General features: G+C 39.5%; 1 protein-coding gene across 1 annotated transcript in view; it reads right to left on the reverse strand.

The window, feature by feature from the left end:
• Positions 1-7,776: 7,776 nt before the first annotated feature.
• The window catches only part of EIF4E3 (eukaryotic translation initiation factor 4E family member 3), a 29,852-nt gene continuing 21,126 nt past the window's right edge, over positions 7,777-16,502 (reverse strand). The window contains exons 3-7 of the mRNA XM_084635498.1: positions 15,677-15,771; positions 14,232-14,292; positions 12,682-12,748; positions 10,173-10,328; positions 7,777-9,184 (exon numbers count right to left, since the gene is read on the reverse strand). Of these exons, the coding sequence (XP_084491624.1) occupies positions 9,138-9,184; positions 10,173-10,328; positions 12,682-12,748; positions 14,232-14,292; positions 15,677-15,771 (426 nt within the window). The 3' untranslated portion in view covers positions 7,777-9,137. The remainder of the gene's footprint in view (positions 9,185-10,172; positions 10,329-12,681; positions 12,749-14,231; positions 14,293-15,676; positions 15,772-16,502) is intronic.

Raw genomic sequence — 16,502 nt, forward strand, 5'->3', positions numbered from 1 at the left:
ATTTTCTTTTCTAAACTATATGGACTTATCTGATGAACAATATTCACAAGGCTCCCAAAAGCTAGTTGAGTCATACCCTGTTGACTTGAACATGAATCTCTGTGGAGAAGTATGGCAGTTCCACGGTTATATGTGCACAAAGTTTAATGAAACAGGAAAAATGAAATTCAGTCACATTGATCTTCATGACACAATACGGAAAGATGGAATACAACGTGTATTTCCAAATGTAGAGATCGCACTACGTATTTTTCTAACATTGATGATTACTAACCGCTCCGCAGAACGCTCTTTTTCTCAGCTGAAAAGAATAAAAAACCCTTAGAGAACAACAATGTGTCAAGGACAGACTTGATTCACTTTTTCTATAGTGTACGGAAGCGGACATGCTTCGTCGAGTCAGCTTCAATGAACTTATCCAGAATTTTGCAATCAGAAAATCTAGAAAGAAGCTATTTTAATTTCAGCATACACGTAAGTTTTGTGTCATTTTGAAAAATAAAATTTTATTTTACGGTATAGTATTGTTTTTATTTTGAATTACATATGCGGGGGGGGGGGGCACCATAATCTTTTCAGTGTTTAGGGCCTCTAAAGGTCTTAATCCGGCCCTGCTTGTAAAACTAACCACTGTTTTGATGCGGCACACGGACGTCAAGATTTTTTTTTTTTCAACTACGAAGCATTCCTAGGACCTCGGCCCTGGCTTGTAAACCTGGTGGTGAGTGATCTCTGTAGGAAAGAATGCCCCACTACATTATACAAATTGTTTGATATGCTGATTACACAGATTCACAACCCAAGAGTAAGTGGATTCAGCCACTCCCTACTGATAACCCTGCCTTTCCTTGCAGACTAGGAGCATGAACATGTTCCAGGCCGCCTTGCGTTTCAACCTGTGGTCCGCAAACCGCTTGGGGTCCGCAGACTAGGTCTAAGATTTCAAAGGGGTCCGCACCTCCATTCAAAAATATTAGGGGTTTGCAAATAAAAAAAAAGAGGCTGGAAACCACTGGTCTAGTGCCATTAATATTGTGACTCTCCTGTTCCCATACAAATTACTCAGTCTGCAGAAGCCGGTATTAAAAAACAGCACAACATTTGAGAGAGTTGACTTGGAGGAGACAAGTCTCAGTATGCAGCAGTGTCCTGTTTAAATCCATGATAACTGCAGGTGTGTAGGGCCTCCTGTTGAAGAAAATGTAATGTGTTTTATAAGTTACATACAGGAATCACTTCACCTGGGTTTGAGCCTAGAGATGAGTAATATGTTTCATAGCGCAAAACTCTGCACAACACTTCAGTGCGAATTGTGTGAGAAAACTCTCTCCACCACTGAGTTTACACAGGGCAAGCAAAAAGCAGTTATTCAGACTGAAATCTGGCTAGAACACCAGGGCTAACGCCATTAAATTTGCAAAAGATCGGTCAGGATTTTTTGAACAAGGAATACATCCCTCAGTATTAACATCTGATGGCGCAAATAGCTCCGCAGAGTCACTTATAGTGCCTTCTAGCACCATGCTGGGACACACGGTTAAGGAGAAATACTTACTGTCTACAACTTCCTGCAATCCCCTGGATAAAAGACTGGCAGCCAAGTACTGTCTTGGCTTGATTTTGTTTAGTTTATGAGATCTGATAATAGCCAGAGGCAGTACTGGCTGCAGGTACCACGGCATAACAAGGCTACCAAGGTGAGCCAGTTGGTAATAATACTGCTCATCGAGACATTAGTGAACAAAGAGGTTAACTGATATCAGTTGATGGAGGAAGAATAACTTGTTCAAGAAATTCAAAACCCAAGAACCATTTAAAATGCTGAGAAGAATCCATACCGAAAGCTCTTGCTCCAACAGCAGGAGAAGGGGAATTCGTGGTCAAATAATATTGCTGAAAAAGTATACATAAAACAGACACAGCTAGATACGTTTACGGGGAGGGAGGATTAAAGGATAAGTGACAAGCGGGGAGTTGAGGTTTTGAGGCAAAGTGGCCTTTTCCTGCCTCTTCATTCTTAGGTCTTCACTGATTTCATCAAATAAGTGGTGTTCAGTAAACTGCTCCTTATTTATTACAGTAGAATCCTGTTAAGTAGGCTTCCCCAGAAGACAGCATTTCAGCCCCATGAAGTGAAACTTACAATTAACAGTCACCATAGTAGCAGTAATGCTGCTGTCTAGAGCGCTGAAGAGTCCCTTCAGAGAGGCCCAGGAAGCTGGGCGGAAGCACGACCAGAGTCACAGCTTAGAGCCTGGCCACTGGCACATGGCTCGGTGGGCCAGCAGCCAATAAAGCTGTGAAAACAACAGCTGTATAAGACAGCCAGGTAGCCAGCGATCCTCATTCTGCACGTATCCCCGCAGAGGAGGATTCACAGCTGATAGAGGAGCCCGGTCAGAACAAGCGTGAGACAAACACCAAAAATCCCACGTATCACTAAAGCATTCAGCAGGACGCTCATCAGCTTTAAACGCCGCCACTAAGGACCAGCTCTGCCGGGCCTCCCTCGGTCCTCTGGAAAAAGCCTACTACTATTATTTATTGTTTGTATTATCGTAGCACCTGCGGCCCCAGTCAGAGACCTGGACCCCTTTGTGCCAGGTGCTGAACAAACAGAACAAAAAGACAGTCTGTGTGTACAAGTGACAACAGATGGCTACAGACAGATGGGCGACTACAAGGAAACCCTGAGACCAGATTGTCTACAGTAGTCAGGACAGACACAGGGCGGGGGAGGAGCTGTAACAAGCAGAGTGATGGCAGCAAGTGTCATGGGAGTCCAGAATTTTCCGGGGTTGGGTGGGGTTTACTTAGGAGGGGATCAGCTAAATGGAAAGAAGAGAGAAGTGAAGAGTGGATGGGGGGTAGGGTAGAGAAGAAGAGAAGGAGGGGCAGATGTAGAGTGAAGCTGAGGTGAAGAGATGAGGGAGGGTTGGAGCAAATTGTCCATCAGCACAGGGCAGAGAAAGTCTGAAATTCCAACAGCTCTGCCCTGAATGCCCAGAGGCGTGGTATCCAGTAATCCCTGCTTTGGCTGCTCCTGTTCCTACGGGTTGGAGTTTATGCAGATTTCCCAGTTACCTCGAGCATAACGCAGAGGGACTTCTTGAGCTGCTCATGCATCACTAATGGTCAACGGGCGAGCTCTAGAGCAGGCGAGAGCCTGGACAGCTTCTCAAGAAGGGCCAACCTTCCCTTACAAGTCCCTGCCACCACCCATTCCTGGGGCAACTACCACAACGGAGTATACTTAAAAATAATCATCCACGGCTGTTCCTCTCACCCCTCTTCCTCTGTTCTCCTCACTGCAACTCCTTCGCCTTCCCGCCCACTTGCTTTGCTTCAGCAGCAGGCCACAGGCCCTTCCCCTGCTCTCTCCCACACCCCTGTGCTCCACAGCATGCCAGCAGGAGATCCGTGCTTCTGTTCCCTCTGCACACGGCAGTGCATTCCCCCCTCAGAACACCAATCCACGTGGCTCCCTTTCTCTGCCTTATGCATGTGGTTCCACACTTCTCCAGCCAGTGTAACTACTCCCTAGCTAAGCTCTTCTCTTCCTCCCACCCCTGCAGAGATTGCTCAGCTCCTGGGTTTCTCTTCCGTTGGAGGCTGCAGTGGTAACCTCTTACTCAGATGGTAAGAACAGTTCCCAGAGAAGGCAACTCGTCATCAGCTCCTGACAAGAGCAGCAACTCCTTTGCTTTTGTTTTTTTCCATTCCTCCCTTTCGAGAATATTTATAGACGATCTCTGATGCTATTAATACTTAGCTGATCTATCAGAATTGGCAATTTGTTTTACTAGGAATTTGTTCATGGTCTATTTTGAGATTCTTTTGAATAGTCTGGGGTTATTTTACAGCAGTGCACTGTTCGTTTAATCATGTTCAATGAAGCTCAACTCTAGGTACAACAAGAAAAATACTTACGACACTTATGGAGTGTCCACTTTTCTGAACATTACTGTAACATATTTCAGAAAACATCAGATAGGTCAGTCTGAACTAAAGACCAATTGACTCAAATTCTGGAAGCTCGCTTGACTGAGGCCTGGTCTACACTATAGTGTTAGGTCTACATAAGGCAGCTTATGTCAACTTAATTATGGCAGTGTACACACTACAGCCTTGCTCTCCCCGATGTAAAGTGACTTACTACACCGACATAACTGCAGCTCCACGAGAGGCATAGGGCTTATGCTGGCTAGTTAGGGCGATTCAGGGTCTGTGGAGACACTGCGTTACTTACTTTGGATGGTGGCTGTCATTCTGGTCATAGCTCCCCTATCTCGCTTGCGCCTCCCAGCTCCCTGCTGGGCTGCTGCCCGGAGGCTCTCTGCTTGGACCCCCGGTTGCTGCCCAGAGTATTTCCACTCCCTGCAGAGAGCCTGGGTGCTGCCTGGAGGCTCATGGCTCCCCACTGGAAGCCCCCCGGACTCCAGGCAGGGAGCTCCCCACCGTGAGCCTGGCGAGGCAGCCAGGCTCCTGGCAGCAGGGAGCCGAGAGCCCAGGGCCAGCAGGGCTCCTGGAGGCAGGGAGCTGAGAGTGGAAGCTGAGTTCCCGTCTAAGAGGGGCAATGTGGGGGGCTGAAAGTCAGTGGAAGCGCTCCTAGTGAGGACATGTGCCACGGATAGAATAGGGTAGCGTGGGCATCAACCACTATAGTAATTGCTGCGGTGGTTGTAAGTCGACCTACCACAGGTTGACTTAAGTTTCTAGTGTAGACATGCCCTGAGCATTGCAAGCATAAAAATACACATAAAATGAACATCAGTGTTGTCATGTAGACTTACATTATGGATTTTGATCCAACCCTAATTTTAATTTATAGACACGCAATTTAATGAATTGGAGCCTAAGCACTATATTTTAGAATGAAAGGATCCTTACTAATTTCAGCCCGGGAACCAAAGTTACTCTGTGGATGTTATGGAAGTTATATATAGGGTTTATTAAAATCAGAAAGAAATGTGAATGAATGAAAGTGGAAAGGATACTGACGGTCTGGCTGAAATATTAAAAAACATGGAAATCTATAGTTAATGATTAAGCCTGTTCTAATTAGTAAAAACAGGAAGTAGTATACCCACTTCCTCCCAGAAGTATGCCCAATATTCAGCTATACTGGACAAACCGAAGATATATTATGCTGCTTGCAGGATAGCTGAATGTCTAACTTCCACATAGCTTCCAACTCACGTTAGCTCAGAGACTCAATGCAATTCCCTAAGTAGAAGCATTGTGCTAGGCTGGTAGTGTTCAATTGCATTATCTTGCAAACATTAATTAGTGTTGTCTCATTGAAATCAATGCACATATGCACTGTATAGAATAAGCACTATGCAGGACTGAACCCTATTTTACCAGTTTATGCAGGACTGAACCCTAATTTATCAATTTATTTAACCTTGTATTAAATAACCCAACGAATTATAATATTAAAGTAACAATAAGAATTTTTGCTACAAATCACAAATCAAGCAGAAAAAACCCAAAGCTGGTGAGTAAGCAGGAAATCATATACTAGGCCATTATATCGTGGGCATTCAGAACAATGCAATCTCTAATAAATTTCACACAAATTAGACACAAATGAGTACACTTCAGAGGGAGAGAAAGGTAAATTTCTTCTGCCAGTCAATGCATTTTCAGCACAGCCTCAAAATTCAGTACTAGAATAAGGTTGCTAACTACTTTCTTTTTAGGATGGAAAAACAAATACGAATTGCAAGCACGCTTAGGGACTGACATCAAAGGGAGTCTTTCCACTGACTTCAGTGGACTCTGGATGGCCCATATGGAGATATGAGATAAGGTGGGCAGAGGTAGGCCAAAATACGGACCTACTAACTGTGACAATGTCTCTTGCAATGTTCCAGCATAAAGACTTTTAAAATAAGAAAAATGTGGCATGCCAGGAAATGTTAAACTACATGGTATTGGCATAAGGACAGTTTGCTTCAATAGGATTAATAATCCAAAACGTCAGATTAGCAGATTCTAGTTATTTAGCCGAATTCTAGTTACCTGCTGTCAGTAGGTGCACTTCTATTAAAGTCAGCAGAATGGCAGCCAGCCGGGAATTTAGTCCACAAAGCAAATATGGGGTAGAGGGAATTTGTTTCCAACAGGTGGAAATAAATGAGGGGTGATGTGAGAGATTAATTTCTGACTAGAATTTCAGTCACATTTCCTCCAGAGTAATTCAGAAAAGTATTTCAGATGGGGGAGAGGTAATCATTTTTGAAAGTCACTAAGAATTTATTTGCATGAGTTGTCTGCCCTCCCTACTTTCTCTGAAATTGATTTGCAACTCCATACTGTACAGCTCAAGGTTTTTCTTTTTAGCTGTCCGTATCCTGCAAATCTGCATACATCAACCTATGCAGAACCAGGAGCTCTGGCTTTCCGAGGCTTGGCTCTATTCATTTCCTGGGGGGAAAAGCGGAGACTACTCTCTCATACAGCATAGGTAAAGATAAGGGCCTTTTAAGCATGTGACTAAATCAATCCCTATTCAGCAAGTCACTTAAGCAAATGGAATTTAAGCTGGTCCTTAAGTGTTTTGCTGAATCTGGGCCTAAGAAAATAAGCAAGACCCAGGTCACCTGGTACACAAAGAACATCTTTGAATTTCTACAAGACAGTCTCTTCTTTAAAGCTACTGTGTTATCAAGAAATCTTAGAAATAATTTAAACAGCTCCTTTAGTTTGAAGTCTATTGTAAGTTACAGAGTAACAGCCATGTTAGTCTGTATTCGCAAAAAGAAAAGGAGTACTTGTGGCACCTTAGAGACTAACCAATTTATTTGAGCATAAGCTTTCGTGAGCTAAAAAATGGGTGTTTACCACTACAAAAGGTTTTCTCTCCCCCCACCCCACTCTCCTGCTGGTAATAGCTTATCTAAAGTGATCACTCTCCTTACAATGCGTATGATGATCAAGTTGGGCCATTTCCAGCACATTGTAAGGAGAGTGATCACTTTAGATAAGCTATTACCAGCAGGAGAGTGGGGTGGGACGAGGTATTTTTTCATGCTTTGTGTGTATAAAAAGATCTTCTGTACTTTCCACAGTATGCATCCGATGAAGTGAGCTGTAGCTCACGAAAGCTCATGCTCAAATAAATTGGTTAGTCTCTAAGGTGCCACAAGTACTCCTTTTCTTTTTATTGTAAGTTAAATATTGAATTTTAAAATTTCTGAAACAAATTTGAAGATTTCAGACAGATATGGGGTAACCAAGAGAATTCAACTTAATGGAAGGAAATCCTTGAAATCTGTAACTAGACTTTAGAATAGCACAGGTGTTAAAGCTCATTTAGACAAACAGTAACTAGTAAATTTCATATTCTGAGACACTGAAACAATGCGAACTGTAAAATATCAAGTCATTAACATAAGCATAAAGTCTCTCTGCTTTTATTTCAGAACATCAAACTACATGCAAAGTTTAATAGCACATATAAAGAAATACAAGTCTTTCAAAATAAAAAAAATCCTAAAATCAGATTTACTACTGAAAATACGAGACAGTTCTGATAAAGATTAATCAAACATTCCCTTTCTTCATATGTTAACAAAAATATATATATTTGAATTTTTAAAAATAAAGATTTTGATGTATGTTCAGGATTAGATGTATAGTTTCTTGGAGACGAATTTTCATCTGACCATATCTAGTTTAAGAAAGCAGTTCTAGTAACACAATCTCAGAAAGCAATTATTGAAGCGAGTCTTTTGATTTTAGAAAAATTTTGTTTAATAATCCTCATTAACTGCACAATTATAATTCATAAATACAGATGAAGTAAAAAAATTCAAAGGGAATTTTTAATTTATAAGTGTAATTAATTCCAATGGTTGCCTCTTAATATACTAAATATGTGGAAATCAGTGCAATCTGAACAATTTCCAAACAAACACACCAATCCAGTAATACTCAGTGGAGTATACATTCATTTTTACTTTGAAGCTTCCTTTAGTAAAAAGAACTAACTCAATAAATCTTTGGTACTATAATAAAACATACTGAAACCTCCAATAATTAATATAGACAAAAACACACCTAGAGTTTAACATTGTAAATATTCACATTCATGCTGTAAAATGTTAATCAACTTCATTTTTCTAAATTAAGAACAACCTCACTTAAGGTGCCACCATAGCTTGAAACTAAATACAGTGGGGGTTATCTGTTTGCACTGTAGCCAACAGGAGTTTTGTTACTGACCTTTATGGGTGCAGGCAGAGGCCAAATATGATCAAAGCATAGTGAGAGAAGGATCTATTTAGTAAAATGTGTTAGAATTGACTTGTGAAACCTTTTTTTTAGTGAGTGCACCGAAAAACTTCATAAGAAAGCATACAAAACTATTTCAATATCATCTCCTCTAAAATAAGAGGTGAAGGGTTTTCTATTGACAGATCTCTCATTCTAGGCTGAATGTGGTTTTTTGAGATAGCTTAAATTAAACACTGGATAACAACTCAGAGAATTTAAGTCAGTCCCAATACAAATGTGCTCTTTGTTTCCAGGATCTCATTCAGTGATTATTATTTATTTTTACAGTATGTGTGCTCTTATCAGTGCATGACCACATGACCTGATATTAGAATAATGCAGTGCAATTTCTCTCTCTCGGGATAAAGACAGTGAGTAAATCTTAACATGATAGGAATGTTTCAAAACAAATATTGAAAACACGTTTGACCAAGCCAGGATTCCTCTATGTACAGCAACCTAGAAAAAGCAGCATATCATGTTTGTGCATATTTGCAATTTACTAAGTACAGTACAACTACTTCAAAAGAAAGGAAAGTCTTCTAAGTTTAACAAAACAGAAATACAAATACAGTCTGAACAAAAGAAAAACAAGCGGCCAATTTTCCCCCCCCCCAACAAGGAAACCAAACTGAGACTGTAGAAAGCTAAGAAAGTAAGGAGCACCATGTTTAGTAATCAAGGCAACCATTTTCCTCATTTTGAGTAATAATGGCCCAATTTGAAAGCATTAGAAACAAACTGAAAATGACGAGCAGATGTGGTGCTTCTGCAAGGCTTCTGCCCATCCATCTCCCTGCTTAGACCACTTCCCAAACTCAGACTACAAAGTATGAGTTTTTTACAGGGTGCAGTTAATGTCTTCTACGTCCACCTTCAAAAGCATGATGCTCTCTGTGAGCTAACAGGGGAAAAAAGGAAAAAAACTCAACTTTTAAATTGACTATATGAACAAGTACTAAGTAAAAAGATGCTAAGGGATGGAAATTTGGGGACTGAGGTATATTTTAATGGATAAAAAGTATTCCTACTGTTGCTTTTACTATTAGTAAGAAATAGTCTGTTTCCATTAAGGCATTAAGCTTTTTGTTACAAATGCCTGTACACTTAAGGCATAATGCAAGATCTAACATGACTGTACTTACGAGCCTGGCCCTGCAACCTTTACTCATATGGATATGAGTTGTTATATCAAGTCCTAAGTTTTTTTGTGCTGCAGCTTGATCCAAAACTCTCATTGACTTCTATGGGCTTTGGATCAGACCCCTGGAGGAATTCCCCCATTCTCTTCTCCTTCCCAGTCCAGCACCATGAATTAGCAAAATAGCACCCTGACTTCAACAAAGGCAAGAATTTCACCCAGAATCCCTACCTGGAAGAGTTTACAGTTTAAATTAAGATGAGAACAACAGGAGAAGACAATAATAAGGATGAGTGGTCAGGGAGGACAAGAGAAAAGACAACAACTATTTTTACTAGTGTGTTTATACAGAGCTTAGCAGAAGCCCCTCTCCTCCCCAAATCCTGACTGTAGTTGCTACAATACCAATAAATATATTAATTAACAATAGCTCACAATCTTGAGGGTTATGCAGGCATTTTTTTATTATTGCATTTGCAGACCAAAAATACCTTGTGAATCTGACAAACCAATTTGTTAAAACTTAACTACGAAAGCCATTCTCACGATTTTGTACAGAGGAAAAAAAATCTCCAATAATTAGAAAGTAAAAATCCTCATGCAACAAGAGATGCTACATTTCTGAATGCTAAAAATTCAGTCAGTCAGTCAGTCACTTAACAAGGTTATCCTATACTCATCTGCGATCACTTTCGCTAACAAAACCTGGAAATCCTGCTATGAGGAAATAAATTGACAAGATACTTACGCTTATAAAACACTGCTTTAAAGGAGGTGTGTGGCAGAAGTTCATAGATCTTTTCTAAAACTGTTGCTTCACTTGCCAAAGATGCATTCACATTCCAGACTTGAACAACATCTTCTCGGTCACGAACACTGACACTAACCCCTATTACTTCATCATCTGTATAGACGAAGAAGTGTTGAAGAAATAATCAGTTTTTTTAAAAGGGAGAAGAGTCTATTCTGGCTAGTTATGCTACTGTGGAACATTTTGTACAAATAAATCAAACATGAAATGAAAACGAGCGGTCTAGAATGAAGGGAATACCAGTGTAGAAACCATAGGTATGCTTACTTGCAGTAGTTATTGTAAATAGTACCTGACAGTGAAATGGTGCAGTTCATAATCTATAGCTATGGCTTTAATTCTGTGTTGCAATAATATAAGGAATTTATGCTGAGGGATTTAAAAAAAAAAAAATCTGTCACCACTATGTAGGAAGCTTTATTTTTCAAAGTATGATGGAGACTGTAAAGTTTCCAGAATGTAAGCTTCAATAGGGCTGCCACACAGTTTCCTCAAGCAGCAGCAGCAGCAGGATGAAATTAACAAGACTATGGTCAGTTTCACAGGGCTGCTCCCAGCATTCAGAACTTTGTGTTCTACTGCTGAATCACTGAGATTGGGACAGAATTCTGCACAGAGGATTAAGTGTAAAAGGCATACATGCTTTTTCACTTCCTAATGTCAGCTTAACTACGCATATGACTGAACAGGCACAGATTTTAAAAGTTTCTTACTGTGGAAGGATGTGGGGCACCTTTATTCTGTTTCCTATAATGCAAGCAGTCAGAGAAGTTTATTATCTGTATACTAGCTCAACAAACCGTTGCTGGAAAAAAATCCAAGACAATGGCCAAGCCAAACACACCAAAGAGAGAGATAAATACTACTTTTCTGCTCTACTGTACTGATCAGGCTGGAGAGAAATTCCCCGGTTTGAAAGGTCTTTGTTGAACTTCATTATGGAATTAAGAAACCAAATTATTTTCTACTGAATGATAAATCAGAAATGGAACAACTTCAGAATGTAATATTCAGGGCATTAAATAAACATCTGTCTAACCAGATGCTTGTGTTTAGGACATTTAAATGTAGTTATAAACATATATTTTTATTTTTCCTTGATCAAACAGAAAAGTTAGCTTAGTAACAATTTTTGAGCATTTATTTCCTAGCTCAGTGGACTGACAAGTTAGCCAAGCATTTGCCTTCTCCAGTAACTATGGACAATTCCTATAACTCAGCCTTATATTCTGAAACAGACAGACCTCTTCCAGTGTTTGATGACTGGAATATGTAAAATATGATAATATGTCTTAGGCAAGGTTACGCTCACAACCCCTCTGCAGTCCATTCCTAAATAAAGCATGCAATCTCAAGTATATTTTTAGGGACTAGATTTAGTTTGAAAATACGGTCATTAAATTATTGCATCTGAACAATATCACTTATTGAGTGAATTTAGTGGTTTCACATAACAGGCAACCTATTTCAAGTACATTTTGTGTAAAATTAACACTAACAACTAATTTGGTTCACGCAATATCAAATGAGAAGAAGGGTGGTCCACTGATTAGGTTGCTAACCTAGCACTCAGGAGAGCCCGGTTCATTCCCAGCTCTGCCACAGAATTCCTTTGTGACCCTGGACAAATCATTTAACCTCTCTGTGCCTCCATTCCTTATTTGTTAAATGGGAAAACAGTACTTCCTTACCCCACAAAGGTGTTGCAAGGATAAATACATTAAAGATTGTGGGGCACACAGATACTACAGTAATGAGCGCCATAAAAGTGCTTAGGATAGATAGATTCTCAGCAGTAATGGTACAAAACACCCCATAACAAGCAAATGGATGCCTGCTGAGACTTCCAGAATCCTGGCACCATGGCATTAGTATTAAACTATTACAACACCTGCTGATACACAGATGTTTAAAACCTAGAGCATTTGCCAGTCCCCAAGGGATTCAAGCTGGGCCATTGGAGGCAGGCAAGAACAATAATCTAGAGCAGAGGTTCTCAACCGGAGGTGGGAGGGGGGTGTTGCAGCCTCCTCAAGTTCCAGCGGCACCTCATAGGACAGAAGTCCCAAACCCTCAGCCCCAGCCTCCCACCCCTCCTGGCTGAAGCCTGGAGCCCTGAAGCGTCCCCACCCCGGCTGAAGCATCTGTTGGGCCCTAGAATTTTTATAGCATGTGGGGGGGAGGCGGGGGGGGGGGGGGGGGCTCAGAGAGAAAAACTTTAAGAACCCCGATCTAGAGCTAACTCTGTCCCACATAGCTAGCCAGGAAATCTTGTCTGTCCTCTTTTGTGTTCATGACAGGGAGAATAGGTATGCTTATATACTGTGACACAATTTTTAAGTGTTGGATGTTTTAATATTTTGAACAAGAACCTACTGCTTGGGACAGGGGCTTAAAATAAATCTACAGAAATAAGAAGAAAACACTAAGAAAATGATCTCTTTACCTGCTGCAGAGCAATCTGTAAACTGTTCCCCAATAGTTGCCAGCAATAACTCTTTCCAAACTGCAGACTAACAAGAAAAAAAAATCAGTTATTATTCTAGGTTATTGATCTTTCAGTGTATGTGTAAGGTTTGCTTGCTCAGCCTTGAGTGCAGTTTCTGAGGCTGTGTGTTATAAGTGCATCTCACGTTATACTATTCCTTATTTGCACAGAGTTGGAGCAAGAATTTATAATACTTATAGGTAGCATAACTTGACATTCTTCTATTGAATGTTTAAATATAAATTTACCTTCTTTAAATTTGTGACTGGGACTCAACCTAAATAGTTAATTAATGTAAAGTACAAACATAGATTTCTCTCAAGTATTTCTCCTGCTTATGCAACATAAAAGACCATTAAACCACATTTGTGAATGCTTGTTTCTATCAAAAATAAGTACTGTTCATTTTAAGAACCAATCTGTACTAGAAAAATTGATAAATTTATATATAAAACTCATGTCTTACTGTCCTTTGACTATGAAAAAAGTTTCTTTCAACAAATTCAAATGCTAACTAGAGAATTACAATTTTTTAAAAAAGTCTACCTATCACACAGTTGTCTTTGGCTATGTTAGACAGATGTTACTGTTATTTCCTTTTTGTTACTATCTAAGCCAAAAAAGCATTCAAAACTTGGAACCCTATTGCTGATAAATCACATGCAACTCTGGGCTAATAAATTAAATAATATGCTTCAAGGTGTGTGCTTACTGGGAAATAATCATATTTCTGGAGCATATGGCAACATCTATCTTTGTCTATACAGCCATAATGGCTTTTGCATATGCTGCTTTTAAACAAACCATGGCCTCACAATTATTTCAATTTAGTTTGTGCTTTTTAGTACTATTAAAAATGATAAATTAAAACAAAATAAGGTTAAAACCACAAAGCACAAACACAATGAGCCAAGAAAACTTTCCCTTTGTTTCTGAACATTCTTATCCACCTTTGAGGATGCAAAGACTTAGCATAAAACATTTCATTGGTTCATTATCAGCCAATACAAGGTACTGTATCAATCTATAGTAAGGAAAGACAAATTGGAGGTCATGCTTCAAGATGCAGTCTGAAGATGTCAATCTGACAATCTTTGACTTGATGTGTTTTTTCTGTCAATGGAGCGATTCATATATTAATGTACAGACTGATCCTGCAAACTCTCATTACCAGCGCAGAGCATAAGCCACCAAGCATAAACTCACTCCTGTGAGTTGTCCTATGGTCTTGTGTGCAGGAAGCATTTCATCCTGTAAAAAATGTTTGCAGGATCAGGCTTATGAGAATAAAAAGCACATTAGGTTGTGTGTTGAAAAACGAATATTATTATGCAGTACTTATGGCAGTGAAGAACATGACTGGTTAGTGACAGTGTGGTCCTCGCTATTTAGGCCCTACTCCTAAAACACTTACCTAGATGAGAAAAGAAAATTGTCATCATTTTATATATGGAAATTAAGCTGAAACCCTGACTAGTCATTTCCAGATAGAAATGAACATTTCATACCGTACTTTCTTTAGGGACCTTCATTTTCCATACACCTCCTTTGGCGTTGCTTTCCTCTTCCCTGGTTGTGGGAAATATATCAAAGAAAACAAACCATTCAAAACCATATGTAGGTAAAGTTTACATACAGTGTGCTTTTCATAGTATGATAAAAATTTAAACTTATTTATGGGGTTAATTTTTCCAGGACAATCCCAAAAATAGATTGGTATTTATAAAAACATGGCCATAATTAGCCAAAAACCACATTTTAAACCCTAATTAATCTGAGAATCTCAATAAGACCCTTGCTTCCTCTGCAATAATTTATTAATACTTACTAAGACAGCGACTTAGTGATGAGATCAACATTGCGCATTCCTTTCCTTAAATATAGTACACTGAATTTCTTTGACAGAGGAGTTTTAAAATAGACCAGCATCATCTTCAGAGAAGGTCTTTGAAGTGCACCCCCTCCCCAAAATCACTGACCAAATCAAAACTAAAAATAGAGAAGAACAAAACCAGAAAGTTTCTCTCGCTTATCCTTTGACATTGCCAGCAAAAATATCAAGGCTGGTGTATGCATATCCCAATGTCGACATTTACTTAAAACCAATTTAACCTACACTGTTCAGCAGTAATATCTTTTAAAAGGAGTTCTTGTGCGGACTCGCTAGTCACTTGAACCTACAGTAGTCTGTCAAAATTCAGTGAAACATTTTATGGTCTATTGTTAATATGTAAAGAATTGTAATTCGATCACAAGCCAAACTAATATGAAACCATGCAAAAAAGTAGCCAGCCTACTCAGAAGATTCCTAATCCTAATACACTAAAAAGTGCATGAACTATATGAGTGGGAAGAGAAATTAAACTCAGTTTATAAAGAAAAAATTGATGGTTTATAGTTTTGAGTTTCCATTCTACGAACAATAAGCTATCAAATTGGAATGAGCTGCAATGTACTGTTAAAAAACTTGATAGTCAATCTTCCCTGATCTAAGCCTAAAGGAATGCGCGTGTATGTCTACAGGTATGTGCATATGTGCACATATGGAGCATACTTGGCACAGTGAATATTACCAACGAATATTAGTCAGTTGCATTAATGTCCCCCTATTTTGTGTGGAGAGAAAAGAAAAATCAGTAAATTAAAAATAATTCACATACAATTAATCAACATAAATGTGTACTATACTATTAGCCCATATTTCTTTTTCTTATAGCCCATATTTCCACATGCTAATTTTTAATAAATGCTCGATTTAAGATAATTAGCTTTTAAGCTGAACAAGATCTTTAATGATATATGAAAGTTATTTTTGAATCCCAAGTCGAGCTGATTAAAGGCAGTACAGTACAGACATGCAACTCTTTACTCTCTCCTTCCACCCATTATTTATTATTTCCACAACAACATAAGTGTCCCTATCCCCAGGAGCTTACAATGATAAGATACTTACCAAAGTGGCCGTCTTTCTCCCCGCATTAAATGGTAACTACATCTCAGAGGCAAATTTGTCACAGCAGGAATATTATTATAGACACTCCAGAAAATCTTTAAAGAAAAAAAAAGAAAGGTTCTAGTATCATTCACGTATGACAGTGAACTGTATACAGATTTACTTGCTTTGCTTGTACTTCATAAAATTATCAAGATTCCTGCTCATAGAAAACTATAATTTACCCTGGTTATGTATTTAAGCTCTTTAAAGTTAAAGCTCATCACAATTTCACTTTCAGCTTTTTTGTTGAAGAGAACATAATTCAGAAGTGGTAATATTTTAATTACAAGTCACTAAAACTATGACAAGTTGTGTCCTATTAGGAAGCCACTGTTGCTTAGCAAATGCGTATTTCTATGGAGGGTGAAGGTGGAGAGAAGGGAAACAACTGCTCTGTAATGAAGTTCCCAAAGTGCAGAATACTCCACACTCCGTGTCCTCATACGTGAATGTGGAATAGAAGTATCAGCTCTTAAATCTACTATTTTAACCGAGGCTATGTCTACACTACCATGGTAAGTTGACCTACGCTACGCAACTCCAGCTACGTGAATATCGTAGCTGGAGTCGACGTACCTTCGGTCGAGTTACTGTGGGGTCTACACCGCAGGGGGATGGGAGAAGCTCGATGGGAGAAACTCTCCTGTCAACTTACCTTATTCTTCTCGTAGGAGATAGAGTACAGGGCTTGACTAGAGAGTGATCTGCTGTCGAGTTGGCAGGTCTTCTCTAGACCCGCTAAATCGACCGCGGGTGGATCGATCTCAGAGCATCAATCCCGGCT

This window comes from Lepidochelys olivacea, assembly GCF_965140295.1.
Source record: "Lepidochelys olivacea isolate rLepOli2 genome assembly, chromosome: 7".
Classification (NCBI taxonomy): Eukaryota; Metazoa; Chordata; order Testudines; family Cheloniidae; genus Lepidochelys; species Lepidochelys olivacea.